This window comes from Cygnus olor, chromosome 22 (assembly GCF_009769625.2).
Source record: "Cygnus olor isolate bCygOlo1 chromosome 22, bCygOlo1.pri.v2, whole genome shotgun sequence".
NCBI lineage: Eukaryota > Metazoa > Chordata > Aves > Anseriformes > Anatidae > Cygnus > Cygnus olor.
Genome location: NC_049190.1, coordinates 7,506,926 through 7,521,284, shown reverse-complemented (window position 1 = coordinate 7,521,284; position 14,359 = coordinate 7,506,926). Strand labels below are relative to the sequence as shown.

Genomic DNA, 14,359 nt, shown 5'->3' with positions numbered 1-14,359 from the left:
AAAGCATTGTGAAAATCTGACTATGTAAAGGTCTTGGTGCATTTTATTTATTCTGTTCTGTTCCGTTCTGTTCCGTTCTATCCTATCCTGTCCTGTCCTCTCCTGTCCTGTCCTATTCACTTTATTTTATGAAGTTAACCACATCCATGACATCCCCTGGGAACTTCTAGCTCCAAGACCTTTGCTGCGCTAGCTTGTCCAGGACTGGGGGTGACTTCTCGCTGTGTCCCTGTCCCTGTAACCTCACCCTGGCACCTTTTTTAATTCTGGTCACAGCAGCCACTCCACCAGCAGTTACACTGACAGAGTTTTTCTGTGAAACACTGTTTTGTTAAAGAAATCATTTACTGTTGAGAACTGGTCCTCTCCCACAGGTCTTTCCTTCACTGGCCCACCAGAGTCCTTCTTCGAGCACTTTGCTGTTGAAGCAGAACCCAGCAAATGCCACCAGACAAGGCCACGGATGTTGGTACTTTCACCCAGCTGTACCGCATGTCTCCTGCACCCCGTCATTTGTGCCTCATCTTTCTTCTGATCCCCAGGAGCGCTTCCTGAGCGCCTCCCAGAAACATTTGCAGGCAAAGTCATGCACTTCAACGTGTCACCAAATCGCTTTCCATTCATTATCTCACCTGTTTTTACTGCGGCAGGAAGAACGAAGGTTTCTCCACCAGTACATAGCTTTTTGCCTTGCATAAGAAACCTCGAAAAAGGCTCCAAAACATTGATCATTAAGCTCAGGGAAATTTTGCGAAATAGTGGTTTGAGTATGTGCAGCGTCATGCATCGCTGAAGAGACTGAAGCAGCTTGTCTTCGTCCTGGATGCTCATTGCTGGTTGTGGTGGCTTCACACCACCGTTAGCTCACGTCTTAAGGCACAATACACCATTAGGGTAAGGGTTATGTAAATCCATATTTCAAACAGCCTTCTTGACAATTTTGAATATTTATGGCCGAATTCTTGTCAGATCTCATTAGATCATTGTTGCTTTTACCCCATCATGTGGCTGACAAAGATTTCCTCTGAGGAGAGAAGTGCCAGCTCTGCTGCTTCCTCACTGCCTGTCTGCGCTGGCGTTGTCAGTCGTATCTTCAATACACAGTTCGAGGACGGTGTAGCTACCACTAAGAAACACGATCCGTAAATCCACTGAACACAAAGCACAGTGAGTCACAACAGGCTGAAAGCAAGCAAACAAGCACGGGCACCACTGCTGTCCCCGCCACGCTGTGAGCACGAGACCCCAGGACACCAAGCGCCTGGCATCCCACAGGCCCCTCTGACATGCACGCCATTTTACTTTCTCATTTTTTTGATAAAAATTCAATACAAATAGGAGAACTAATATTTTCTTCCTGCACTTCCTTTGGATACCAGTGCTCTAGAAGATCTCTGGAGTAAACAATCCCCTTGCCATGGCTTAAAGCTTTCCCTGCGCAACCAGAGACCATTCAGACAAGCTCCAAAAACCCTTGCATAGAGCTGTGAGGGCTCTGGGAGAGCAGGGTTAAGAAAGCAAAGGAAACCCCAGCTCAGTGCAGGAGGAGCTACAAGGACTGAGATGGAAGTTGAGCCTGAGAAGAAGCAGGCTGGGAGGAAGGTGTGTTAGTTATATTTTAGTTCTCACTGTTCTGCTCCCTTATTAATAAGCAATAAATTAACTAACCTTCCCTAAGTCGAGCCTGTTTTGCCCATGATGGTAATTGTCCTTATCTCAACCCATGAGCTCTTCCGTTGCATTTTCTCCCTGTATGGGGACAGGGAGGAGAGAGTGGCGCGCTGGGCACCTGGTGGCCAGCCATGATCAACGCACCACAAGGAGCCTTGCTGATGTCTCCCTGGGTCTTGAGCCAAGGAATCAACTGCAAAGGAATCCGTATAGATCTAAAAAGTATATTTTTGTTAAAGGAGGTTTGAACTTTTCTACGGTTTAAAAATGCATTGGAATGGGAAAGAGAAGGTGGGAGATTTATCCTGTTTCTGGAAAATGTTTACTGTAATTTATTGTAGGCTTCACAAATTTTAATGACTGACTTATCCAAAACAGGCTTTCCATATTTAATATTAATCAAGGTAAAACAGTAATAGAACACAACCCTCTGCTATCTTGTAGGTTCAGAAGTTGTAAATAGAAGAGCTCACAAACATTTACATAGAAATATATTTAAAGAGATCTCCAGCTGCCATGGAAAACCTGATAGCACCCTAAGGTTGCTCTGAGTAGAACGAAACCCTTGCAGCTTAAAAACTTGTATATGGAGATTAATGAAAAGGGACATGGCCAACCACACAAAACAGCATGTATGTTATCTACAAAATCTTTTGTAGTTTTCTTCTTTTCTTCTTTCCATTTATTTATCTTAACCCCCATCAAAAAGCTATACTATATATCATAACGAAAATCTGTGAAGAAAGCAAATTTATTAAAAATGGGAGGACCAAAGCACATTCTTCTATCAACAAGTGGACAAGTGTAGCTGCTCTTCCTGGCCCAAACGTCATGTTAACCTTCCATTCTGCAGTTAGCATCCCAGCCTCTCAACTCCAAAATTTCCTTCCATTCTCACCTTCATGCTCAGGACTTCAAATTAGATCAACTAGAAACCACTGTCATAATCTACAAAATCTTTGATCTTCCCAGCAGATTTGTGTCTATGTCATACTTGTCTCCAAGGATATCGACAAAAAACAAGTGTGAGTTTTCATATTAGATGCCTCAGCACCCCATACCACACACCATGGTCTTGGCAGTAGTTTTGATGGCTTATATTTTCGCGCCTTTAAAAAATTCCAGGGACATTCCAATACAAACTTGGTAGAAAAGTTTAAATCTATTATTTTTAGTACCCAAACCTCTCACATACTCCTTGGCTACAGCAGGATTCCCTTCTCAACACTTCCAGTTGATCAGGTATTTCGGGACCAGTAGTTGCAACAGAATTAGCTTGTTTCTAGTGTCTACTAGCATCATTTAAGATGCTGTATCGTTCAGCCCTTTCCAAAACAGATGTGAAAACACTCTTGCTAATACAAACTGCTATTGTAATTTTACAGACAACTCATAAACACATGGTGCATGGAAGGATTTAAGTTGCATGCATAAGTGCTAGACTTTGTGCAGATTCCTAGTAGTGCTGGTTTGATGTTCCCAGAGCAATGAATTACCATTAACACTAATGAAGAATTTAACTGCAGCCATTTCCCCATCAAAGATACATGGTAGCCAAGAAAAAGCAATTAAAATCTTAAACAGAGGTAAAAAAGATTAAGAGTCTAGTAGCTGGTCAAAGTCTCATCCCAAGTCCTGTCCTATTTACTGCAGCACCAGGCCACAGTGAGCTGCTGCAAACCACTTTCTTTAGTTGTTCTGTGTCCAGTCCAGAAGGAGAGACTGCACTGAGGGTTAAAGGAATACCGTGGCAAGAATGAATCAGTTAAACCAGAAAATCAGTACAGTACTACTTCTTGAAGGGTCATGCCGAGCAGCCACACCATTATGTCCCTTTAATCTTAGCCTACCTTCGTTTTTTCTTGCATCTGGGACTAGGCTACAACCACACCACAAGACGAAGGCAATAGATGAAGCTCAAACACACTTAGCAGAATAAAAGCAAACAATAAAGCCTGCACACTGCTCCAGTTACTGCCATATAGTCTGAGCCTTAGCAGACAGAATTGCATGGACAGGACTAAAGATGAAATCTGAATACAGATGGCCATACCTGACTCAGTCAGATACGGAAGGCACAAAATCATCCAGTGAGAGGAAGAGAACCAATGATGTGAAAATTCAAGTAATTTATTGAAATCTCTGCATCATAACAGCCTCCGTTTCCTTGAGAAACCCAAACAGGCTTTCTTGGAACGTGAAGTAAGAGCACAAACAGTTGTAAAATCTACAGGAGGACAGTTAAGAACTACATAAGATGTCTGTCCCGTATCTGTACCATCCTGGCACCTTTGCAGTAATTTTCATCAGGGGAATCTGACTCAGAGAACTGGTTCTGTCGTGGCAGACTCACCTAAACAGGCCTCTGGTGCATTACCTGCTCCCTCCCTTTCCAAAAGGTAGATTTCTTGCTAAACCTTCAGACCTGCTCCCTCCCCTCGTCCTACTTCTCCCTAACCAAAAGAGGGGGCAAAAGCTCCACTGCAGCACCGGGAAGGAGCTTCGGTGGTAGGAGCCACCAGAGCAGAGCTCTCCAGCGTTTTTTTGGCTGTACTTTGTCCATCGTTGCCACTGAATGTAACGACACAAGGACTGCACATGTCATGTGCTAATTCAGACTCCCCATTTTCTCCTGATACCGCTTGTTCTTTTGACAATGACAGCACGTTCATTTTCCACAGCTGGTTGTACAGATAGGTTCCTAAGTTATGTGCTGCAGGAACTTCCCATGTGCTGGAAGGGTTTATTCAGAGACATGTTTCTTGTTCTTGGTAAGTCATGTCTTACGTTGAAATAAACAACTCAAGCAACCTCTCTACTCGACAGGCGCCCACAAACAGTGAATCAAAATGTTCTGAAGTACCACAGCACTCAAGCTACAAGAGAAAACAGGAGAAAAGAACCAGGTCAAATAATCATTATTATTGCTTTGTATTTGGTAAAAACCAGAAACACATTATGCTAGATTTTATTACAGATCTTATGCAAGTTTGCTTAAAGTCCTGCCAAGTTGACTTCTATAAACCTAATTCAAAAACTCCTTCATTGCATTAAATGTCAAGATTCTGAACACAAGAGCTAGATCTCATTAAACAGATACACTTCAATTTGGTGGCAGCTTGTACTCCTTATATATCCAAAGATGAACTCCTTATACATGCAGCTATGCATCCTCTGGTGCTTCTAGATCAGTGCCACAGATCTTGAGTTTCCCAGTTTGCTTCTGAGATTGTTTAGGAAAAGAAGAAGAAGTTCTACAGATTTCACAGGTTCCACGGGACAAAAAGGGATACCAAATACTTTAACAGTATACAAAAATATCTTCTCTCTGCAGCTTGTTACTAACACTCCTTTGATTTCTTCTAGCTAGTAAGGTACTAGATTTGTACAGGAGACAGGACTTCATGGAGAACAGTGTGAACGAATTGCATTAGTGCCTAGTTGGAGTATAACCATGTACCTACAGAAAACTGGAGGGTTTTCAGGTTTTTCTGGCAGCTTCTTCATGTCTCTTTTCATACATTTATACATACAGATTTTTAGGCTGTTCGATTACCTGGGAGACAGCGGAATTGAGGAAGTAATGGATTTTACGGTTATATATATCTTTCCGCTATTTCCTAGAACAAAAGCAGACTGATAGGAAATTTCATGTATGGAATCATCCCAAACTTAGGCCAATTCTTCTAACCTTACCAAATGCTGGGTATGTACCCACTTACCCTCTCAGGGAGCGACAGGATTACCTCTGTTAGCTGTCCCCCTGGAAGCACCTGCCAAGGCTTCCTGGGGAGAGCTCAGCCAGTCAATGGACGGGCTTCCTGAAGAGCTCTGAACCGCTGTGGGTCCCCGACTCTGTATGTTTGCATTCCCAGTGAACTGGGAATTTCAGGAAGAAGAGAGGAGGTAGGAAAGGAACACGGGTATGAAGCAACGTTCCAGTATGTGTGGAACCCCAGTAGCGTGCATGTCACCATGAGGGTCATGTCACCAAGCCAGGTCCAGATGGGAACACACATTTAATTTTCCTCTACAGTGCAAGTTACAGTAGAAGTTACACTGTAGGTTACTCGTTTCCTTACAATAGAATTAAGGATTTCTCACCTGAAAACTGCCATCCCTGCCACACCCTGTTGAACGATATGGCACGTTCCCAAGGATTTATTAATCATAGAGGATTGCACTGTATTGTGCTTGTTAGGGCCTGTCATTATACAGCCACCTGAACCCTGGGAGGGTTACTGACACACTCAGAAGTACAACGTACTCTGCTGGTGGAGCCTGCCCGTGACTTACACGGAGATATTCCATCTCCTAACCCTCTGGTGGGAAGATCAAAACCCAGATGTAAAGTGTCTCAAATCCTGTTCCTGAATCTTGGCATAATCAAACTTGTAGCCACCATCATAAATGTAGCCCAAACTATAGAACCTATGGGCAGTGCCAGCGTTGATGCAATTTTGGCCTTGTGAGAAGTATCAGGAATTTGCCAAGGTTGCATTCCAAAATCAGGTGGTATTGGATGTGCCATTAGCTTCTGAAGGTGGCACGTGCATATTGGTAAATACCACCTGTTGTACTTACGCTGATCAATCTGGTCATATCTCCACCGACATTCCCATTATTAAAGTCAAAAACCTTTCACAAAATTGGACAAACCGGATGGAACACAGACATATTGGGATAGCGACACAATTCGGAGGTTGGTTTGGGAATACCGCTAGGTCAATTTTGAACTGGATCATTTTTGTCTTACTGATATTTGAAATATTCATACATCAGCAAAACTGATTGTTATGTTTTCTGTAGTCCCTGCTCTCTATGGGGGATGAGTGGAAGAGGAGCAATGTCCCTTGCCCCTTTGTGTGAACAGTAGGCAATTTTGACAGCCTCCAGGGATGCAGGGGCCTAACCATACAGCATGAAGTATCACCCGAAGGCGCATGCCCCTACAGAGCTTTTCTCGCATTCAGTTGTGCTGGAAGGGCAGGGCACACTCAGACGAGCTCCTGAAGTTAAGATTTAAGGGAGAGACCTCTGGTGAAAGCTGCTGACAACTGCAGATACCTTGCATTTCAGCGAGTTCTCATTATGCAGGTGCCTCGGTGGCAGCGTGGGAGATTATTTTCTGCCCTGTGAGACCACCTGGTAGGGAAATTCAGGTTTTCCAATCGTGGCTCCTCGTTTTGGGTTAGGACGTTTCCCAACGGGGGCTGAGGCGATCGCTCGGGCTGGGTCCCGAGGGAGGCGTCCCCGTTCCGGGGGGCACTCGGAGCCCGCTCCCGGGCGGGCGATGGGGTGCTCCGAGGGGGCTCCTCGCCTCCTCGCCCGCTCCCCGCCTCGGCGCCCTCGTCCTCCTCGGCCCCCCCGGCGGCGGAGCTCTCCGGGGGAGAGGCGAGGCCGGAGGCCGGGCTCCCCTCGAAGCCGCTCGGCGGCCGCGGGCCGGGGCCGGAGCCGGGGGCCGCTGGCCCGGCCCTCCCGGAACGGCCCCGAGCGGGCGGCCCCGGGGCTCGAACCGGCGGCGTCCCCGCGGGGAGGGGCGGAAGGGGCGGGAGGAGGCCCCGCCCCGCGCCGCCGCCAGGGGGCGCTGCCCGGCGCCGCCCCTCCCCTCCTCCCGCCGCGCCCGCGCAGAAGCCGCCCGGGGCCCGACGTGCGCGGCGGCGGCGTGGGCGGGGCGAGCGGGAGGGCCCGGCCCTCAGGCCCCGCCCCCCGCCCCGGCCGTCAGGCCCCGCCCCCAGCCCCGGCCCTCAGGCCCCGCCCCCCGCCCCGGCCGTCAGGCCCCGCCCCCAGCCCCGCCCCTCAGGCCCCGGCCCCGGCCCTCAGGCCCCACCCTCAGGCCCCGCCCCTCAGGCCCCGCCCCCAACCCGTGCCATGAGGCACCGCCCCCAGCCCCGCCCCCAGCCCCTCCCCTCAGGCCCCGCCCCTCAGGCCCCGCCCCCAACCCGTGCCATGAGGCACCGCCCCCAGCCCCGCCCCCAGCCCCTCCCCTCAGGCCCCGCCCCTCAGGCCCCGCCCCCAGCCCCCCCCCCCGCGTGCCGGGGGCCGGGCCCGGAGCCGAGCGCGCTGCGAGGCCGGGCGGGGGGCGGCGGAGCCTCGCGGCGGTGCCGCTGCCCCGAAGCCCGACGGGCCCCGGCGGAGCGTTCGGAGCTGCCTCGGCGGGCGGCTCCGCGGCTCCGGGGCTCGGCTCGTCCCGCGGGGTCGGGCTGGTTTGGCAGCCAGCTGCGGTAAAACGGAATCGGAAATGCTATTGATAATTGCCGGGGAGTTGTTGCCGCTCCTGCGCCGGAGCCCCCGGAGATTTATCACCTCTTTCCCGTTCCGGCACTTTCCCTGATGAGGCCGCAGTGCCGACGGCTTCGCCGAGGGCTGCGGGGACCCCGCTTCGCGCCCCGCCTGGGCCCCTGGCCCCAGAAGCGCGGCCGGGGGTGGCCCCGGGCGCTGGGTGCCCGCCGAGCACCCGCGGGGGAAGGAGGAGGGAGAGGAAATGTGGGCCCTAACCCCCGCCCCCTCCCGGTTTTTGGGGGGATGGGTGGGGGAAAGGAGGCGCAGCTGAGGATTTGGGGCCGGCGTCTTGCTTGGCGGTGGCTGGGAGGGGGGTGCCTGGCGGCAGCCTCGTGTGCAGCATCAGCGGGGCGGTCCTGGGTAACGAGCGATGGATTCTGATTAAAGAATAGGCCGGGGGGGCGTGGGGGGGCACACGGGGGGTGAGAAATGGCAGGTAGCGGCCGGCGCCTTGCTTCGGCCCTGCTCCCCGCCATGCAGCGCTGGGGTTCGGCCGGGGACTGCCCCGCAGCAAGGGGCACCGTGAGGACGCCACCGCCACCGCCACCGCCCCGTGCTGCTGGGAAAACCGTGATTTTTATCCCGTTCCCCCTCACCCCCAGCGCTCTCCTGTGTTATTTTGCAGCTGGATCCGCGCCCCACGCTCCCTGCCCCCACATCCCCCAGCTATGCACTGTGCCGCAGTGGAGGAACCAGCAGGAAAGATGAAAGAGATCGGGGGGCTAATTTAATTAGTAACTGATTGTGGGAGAGTAATCAGGAACCCTTCTGAGGGGCATGGCAGCTGCCGCGTGGGGACAGGGCGCGGTGGGATGTGGCATCCCCCCCTCCGTGCCACCCGCACCCCAACATCCTCCCGCTGTAGGGGGCAGCCTCACCGAGCCCCCCCGGTGTCCCATTACCGTGCCGCCCCCCCCATGAATGTTTCATGGCTGGGGCTCGGCAAGGAGCTGGAGATGAAATATCAAACCCCGCTCTCAGCGTCGCATCTGCTGGAGGATCAAAACCGATGTTTTTTTGCACAAGGGGGGGGTGTCACAGCTTGTTTTCCCTTCCTGTAGCTAGAAATTGAGAGGGGGGCTCGGGGGGGGTGGCCACTGCTGGGGACACCCCTGCTGTGGGGGCAGGAGGCAACACCGCCACTCCTGCCATGAGTGTGCCTGTCCTCATCCCTGGCACGGGGGTGGCCAGATTGCAGCGGCGTTGGGTTTCTGCTGGTGGCTTATTAATAACTAGGCTCATTAATAACTGATGCTTAATCAGGGCCGGGCCGGGGAAACCCAAGAGGAGGTCGGGGTGGGGAGCACAGCCCGGCGCGGGGGGCTCAGGGCCAGGCATGGGGGGCTTCTGGCTGCTCTGCCTGCTGCCGGCGCTGGTGGCAGGTGGGTGGCCGGGGGTCCCCGGGGGGTCGGGCTGGGGGTGCCGCAGAGACCCGGCCAACTCGCTGCACCTCTCGCCCAGCTCAGCCGCTGGACGCTGGTTCTGCGTCCTACGAGGAGCGGACAGTGACGGGGGTGCGGGGCCGGGCAGTGGAGCTGAGCTGCGGGCCCGCGGTGCCGGCGGTGGTCTTCTGGAGCTTCACGGCGGCGGGGAGCACCGGGCCGCCGCGGGCAGTGGCGGTGGGCTCGGGCCTGGAGGCGGTGGTGGCCCCCGGCGTGGGGGCGCTGGGTCAGGCCAGCCTGCGCAACGGCACGCTGGAGCTGCGGGAGCTGCGCGCCGCCGCCGCCGGGCGCTTCTTCTGCCAGGGGCTCTTCCCAGAGCCTGGGAGGCTCCGTGTGGGATACGCCGCCGTGCTGCTGCGGGTGCTGGGTAAGTCGCCCCCTGGCCCAGACGAGCCCCTTGCACGTGTCGCCCCCCACAGTGGGCTGGCAGATTGTCCCCTCGGCCAGCAGCCAGACCGCGTGGTGCCCACTGGTCACCGCAGCACGCAGTGGAGGCCGTGTAGCTGTGCATGAGGGTATCATGTCCTAACAGCCAGCATAGCACCCCACTAGCCAGCATAGTGTCCCACTAGCCAGGACTGTGCCCCAGTAATCAGCATAGCAACCTGCTAGCCAACATAGCACCCCACTAGCCAACATAGCACCCCACTAGCCAGCATAGGAGCTCACTAACCAATGAAGCACCCTATGAGCCAATGTAGCACCCCACTAGCTATCCCATCACCTTGACCACCAGGCCACATAGCAGGCCAGTAGCCACCTCCCATCTCCTTCTCCTGGCCAACCTGGCATCCTGCTAGCTAACAGATGGGCTCACCAACCCATACTCATCCTCACCAGCCACTCTATCCCCTCACTGCTGGTTGTGGATCACCTGAGTCAGAAAGGCCACCTCTGGTTGCGAAAGGGTGGATATGGGGGCTCTGGGTGGGATCAGGAGCAAGGGGCTGGTGGCCTTGGTGCTGCTCATGACTGGGTACCCCCAGTGCCTGTCTCCAGGCCTTTTGTGCGGCCGACGGCGGCGGTGGCAGTGGAGGGGACAGAGGTGGCCCTGATATGCGCCGTGAGGGAGGGGACGGCGCCGCTCAGCTTCTCCTGGCAGCACCGGGAGCCCCGGGGGGGGGCCCTGGCAGCACCCATGGGGCTGGGGGTCTCTGGGACAGAGCTGCGCCTGGCACCTGCCAACCGCAGCCACGCCGGCTGGTACGTCTGCACGGCCCGCAACGAGGTCAACAACCGCACCAGTGAGCCCGTCTACCTCGACATTGTCTGTGAGTGTGACATCGGCTCGGCCTCGCTTCCCCAGGGGGCCCCAAGGTGGGGGGCTTGGTCACCGGCCGTAGGGGCAGCCCCAGGGCTGGAGATGCCGCTCTGATGCATCCATAGCCACCGTGGTGCCTCCAAGGCCACCGTGCACCCCGCCACTGTGATGCCTCCCTGGCCACCGTGTCACCAACGCACACCCATAGCCACCATGCCACCAAGCTGTGTCCACAGCTACCATGTGGTCACCACGCACCACAGGACAGCCATGGGCACCGTGGCGTGCTCGCAGCCACCACACGGCACCATTTCTAAGGAGGATGCCCCAGGTGGGGCTGCATCCCCCCAGCGGCAACGTCCCCACAGCTAAGGGCCCCATGTCCCCACAGATGGCCCCGACGAGCCAGCCATCAGCGTGGAGCCCTTCTTCCCCGAGCAGGGGGGCTTCTCCGCGGGCGAGCGGGAGGACGTGGTGCTGAGCTGCCTGGCACCGTCCAACCCCCCCAGCCGCTACATCTGGCTCCACAACGGCTCCCAGGTCCACACTGGGCAGACCTTTGTCATCGCTGCCATTGCCCGGGGACAGGCAGGCACCTACACCTGCCTGGCCGAAAACACCCACCTCCAAACCCGCACCCAGGCCACCATCATCCTCACCGTCTACTGTAAGTACCTCCAGGGGCAGCCCTGGACCAGCGTGGAGAAGAGGCGGTGCCCAGCGAGGACGTGGGTGCGAGGGGCAGGTTGGGGAGATAAAACTGGGGGGGGGACCCCGGCCATGATGCCCCCCCCACACCCTGTGCAGATCCACCGGCCGGGAGCCCCAGCTGCTCTGCCTTGGCCACCGCCGACCTGCAGGACGTGGCCCTGCGGTGCCGCTGGCCGGGGGGCTTCCCCCCAGCCCGGCTGCGCTGGGTGGGCCTCTGGGAGGAGGAAGAGGAGGAGGAGGAAGAGGGGGCGGCAGGGCCGAGCTTTTCCATGGCCACCAACATCCGTCCAGGGGTGACCACAAGGAACGGCAGCTCCTTCGCCTGCCTGGCCACCCACCCCACGCTGCGGGAGGGGGCCATGTGCAGGACCACCCTGTGTGAGTGCAGACTGGTCCCCAGCGCCCCAACACCCCCCTAAAACACGTCCCTTGCCCTCCCCCCCCCCACTTCAACCCATGTGCCGCAGCCATGCCACAGGGCACACGTGCCCCACAGCTGGGCAATCCCCGAAGCAGTGCCATGGTGGCTGCCCCTCGCTCGCTCCCGAAGGGGATGAAGCTGGGCGGGGGGCTTGCCCGGTGCCGCCCCCCCCAATGCCTCTCTGTCTCCCAGGGGTCCCGGCTGGCAGCCCTGCCTGCACGGCTGTGGCCACCAAGCATGACGAGTTCGTGATGCTGCAGTGCCGCTGGGAGGGGGGCACGCCGCCGGCCACCCTGCGCTGGTGGGACAGCCGGGGTCAGGCGCTGGGTGTCCCCATGCCCTCGGCCGCTGTCCTTGTGCTGAGCGCCGATGCCAGCCTGGGGGGCCAGGACTTCATCTGCGTGGCCACCCACCCGCTGCGGGCGGCTGCTGCTGAGTGTCACCTCCGGCTTGGTAAGCCGGGATGTCCCCACGCGCTGTCCCCAACGGCGCCGCAGCACGCCACGCCGGCAATTTGCACAGCCCCGGTGGCTCCGTGCCCTCTCGCTGCGCAGACGTCCCCGAGCTGGAGGTGGAGCAGAGCGAGGTGGCGGTGCTGGAGGGTGGTGAGGCGCGGCTGGCGTGCCGGTGGTGCGGTGTCACCCACCTGGGTGCCGAAATGGTCTGGTACGATCCCCGGGAGCAGGAGGTGCCACTGGGCATGGCTAAGTACCGGCTGGAGCAGGACGAAGCGTGGGCCAACCTCACTGTCCGGGATGCCGAGTGGCCGGGGGATGGTGGGACCTACCGCTGCACCGCAGCCAACGCCGTGGGCACCACCAGCCTCCCTGTCCACCTCCGTGTAGACCGTGAGTCTGGGGGAGGGGGGTGGCACCGGAGGGGTCCCCGGGGCAGACTGGGGACGAGCCCATCCCTGCTGGGTGCCATTTCGCTGCAGGGTACCCGGCCCCCCCCAACGTCACCATCAGCAAGCTGCGGTACACGCGGGCACGAACCGAGGTGCGGCTGGAGTGGCGGACGCAGGGCACGGGCAACCTCACCGGCTTTGTGGTGCAGCGGCGGCAGGCAAAGAAGCCCCAGCGCCGGGCGCCCGGCCCCTGGGAAACAGCCGCAGGTGACATCGAGCCCCACTCCCGCGACCGGCGCCTGGGGGGGCTGGACCCCACTGTGGTCTATGCCTTCCGCGTCCTGGCTGTCAACCACCGCACGGCCGGGCACCCCTCCGAGGTGCAGACGCCAGGTGAAGTGGGAAGGGGCCAGCGCATCCAACCTCCTCCAGCATCCCCTCTGGAGTGGTCACTTGGTGTAAGGCATCAGTAGGGGCTGGAAAAACATCCCAGGGGCTGTCTCCCTACCGGGAGAGCAGGGATTGAATGGAGAAAGGCAGCATTTGCATCCAACTGTGAGCAGCCATCAGTAGGTTTCAGAGTAAACAGGTGCAGGCTTCTGTCTCTCTCCACTTTTTAGGCTCTGCCAGTCCTTGCGCTGGGGTGCCTGGTGCCCACCTTGCTCACTCCTGTCCCCCTGCACATCTTGCACCCGTGCACTGTCCCTGCTGCCCCTCGCCTCGTTATCTTAATTGCCCCTGGCAGGGATGGGCTGACAGGTAGCCACTCTCTTCCAGCCGAGCCTCCCTTCGAGGCACTCCCCGCAGTGACAGGGGCGGCGGTGGCGGGGATGCTGGTGGCCACTGCGGTGTCTCTGCTGGCCGTGCGCTGCGTCGCCCGCCACCGGGACAACCTGCCACGTGAGTGCCGGGGGGAGGCTCAGCAGGGCAGCCGGGGCAGTGGAAGGACCCCCAACACCCTCACCTCGTCTGTTCCCAGGGCTGCACGACCTACTCTTCCACACGTGAGTGCCCCAACCCCCTCGCCCTGGTGCCCAGCCCTCTCCGTGTGCACCTGGCCGCGGGTGAGAGCCGCGTGCCCCCCAGGGCCAGCCCTGAAGCCCCAGAGCTCCCCAGCACGACCGAGGATGCTCCAGCGGCCACAAGCAGGGAGGACAGAGCAGAACGGGGACAGGGAGATGTGGGTGGCCCCAGCACAACAGCTACAGCAGGTACCGGTGCCCACGGGGCCAGATGAGAGTGCAGCCACCAGCCGAGGGGGCTGTCACCAAGGCTCCCCTGTCCCACCCTTGCAGAGCCACTCTCAGCCCTGCCAGATGCCGCTGCTGCCGACCTGCCGGTTGGCGTCCCCATCGTGGTGATGGCCACGCCATGAGCCTGGCCTAACCTCACCCCAGGGGCTTCTCCCAGTTGCTTCCTTTCCTTCAGTTTGATGCTGGGGACAAGCTCAGGTCTGGCAAAAGCACCAGTGACCACCCCGGTCCCTGCAGCATCTCCGGGGCCAGACCCCAAGTGAGAGCCGCAGGGGCTCAGCCCCCTCCTCGCACGCTGCCCGGGCTGTATCTTACTCATTTCATTGCGTCAATAAAGCTGGAAGGGTGCATGGGTCGGTGCCAGGCAGCCACCACGGCAAGCATGGAGGGGATTTGTTTTGGAAAAACCTGAGGATGGACGGGGAGGGGGCTGGCGATGAGAAGCAGGGGTCGCGTGAGCAGGGCTGCGGC

The 14,359-nt window shown here is 57.1% G+C and overlaps 1 protein-coding gene across 1 annotated transcript; it reads left to right on the top strand.

Annotated features, from left to right (window-relative positions):
* Positions 1-3,697: 3,697 nt before the first annotated feature.
* VSIG10L2 (V-set and immunoglobulin domain containing 10 like 2) lies at positions 3,698-14,092 on the top strand. Its single transcript, XM_040534066.1, has 10 exons — positions 3,698-3,796; positions 9,336-9,762; positions 10,382-10,666; positions 11,048-11,323; positions 11,464-11,745; positions 11,981-12,241; positions 12,343-12,636; positions 12,726-13,028; positions 13,413-13,846; positions 13,931-14,092. Exons 1-10 carry the CDS (start codon positions 3,698-3,700, stop codon positions 13,994-13,996), a joined length of 2,727 nt encoding a protein of 908 aa, XP_040390000.1. The 3' UTR covers positions 13,997-14,092.
* Positions 14,093-14,359: the final 267 nt, after the last annotated feature.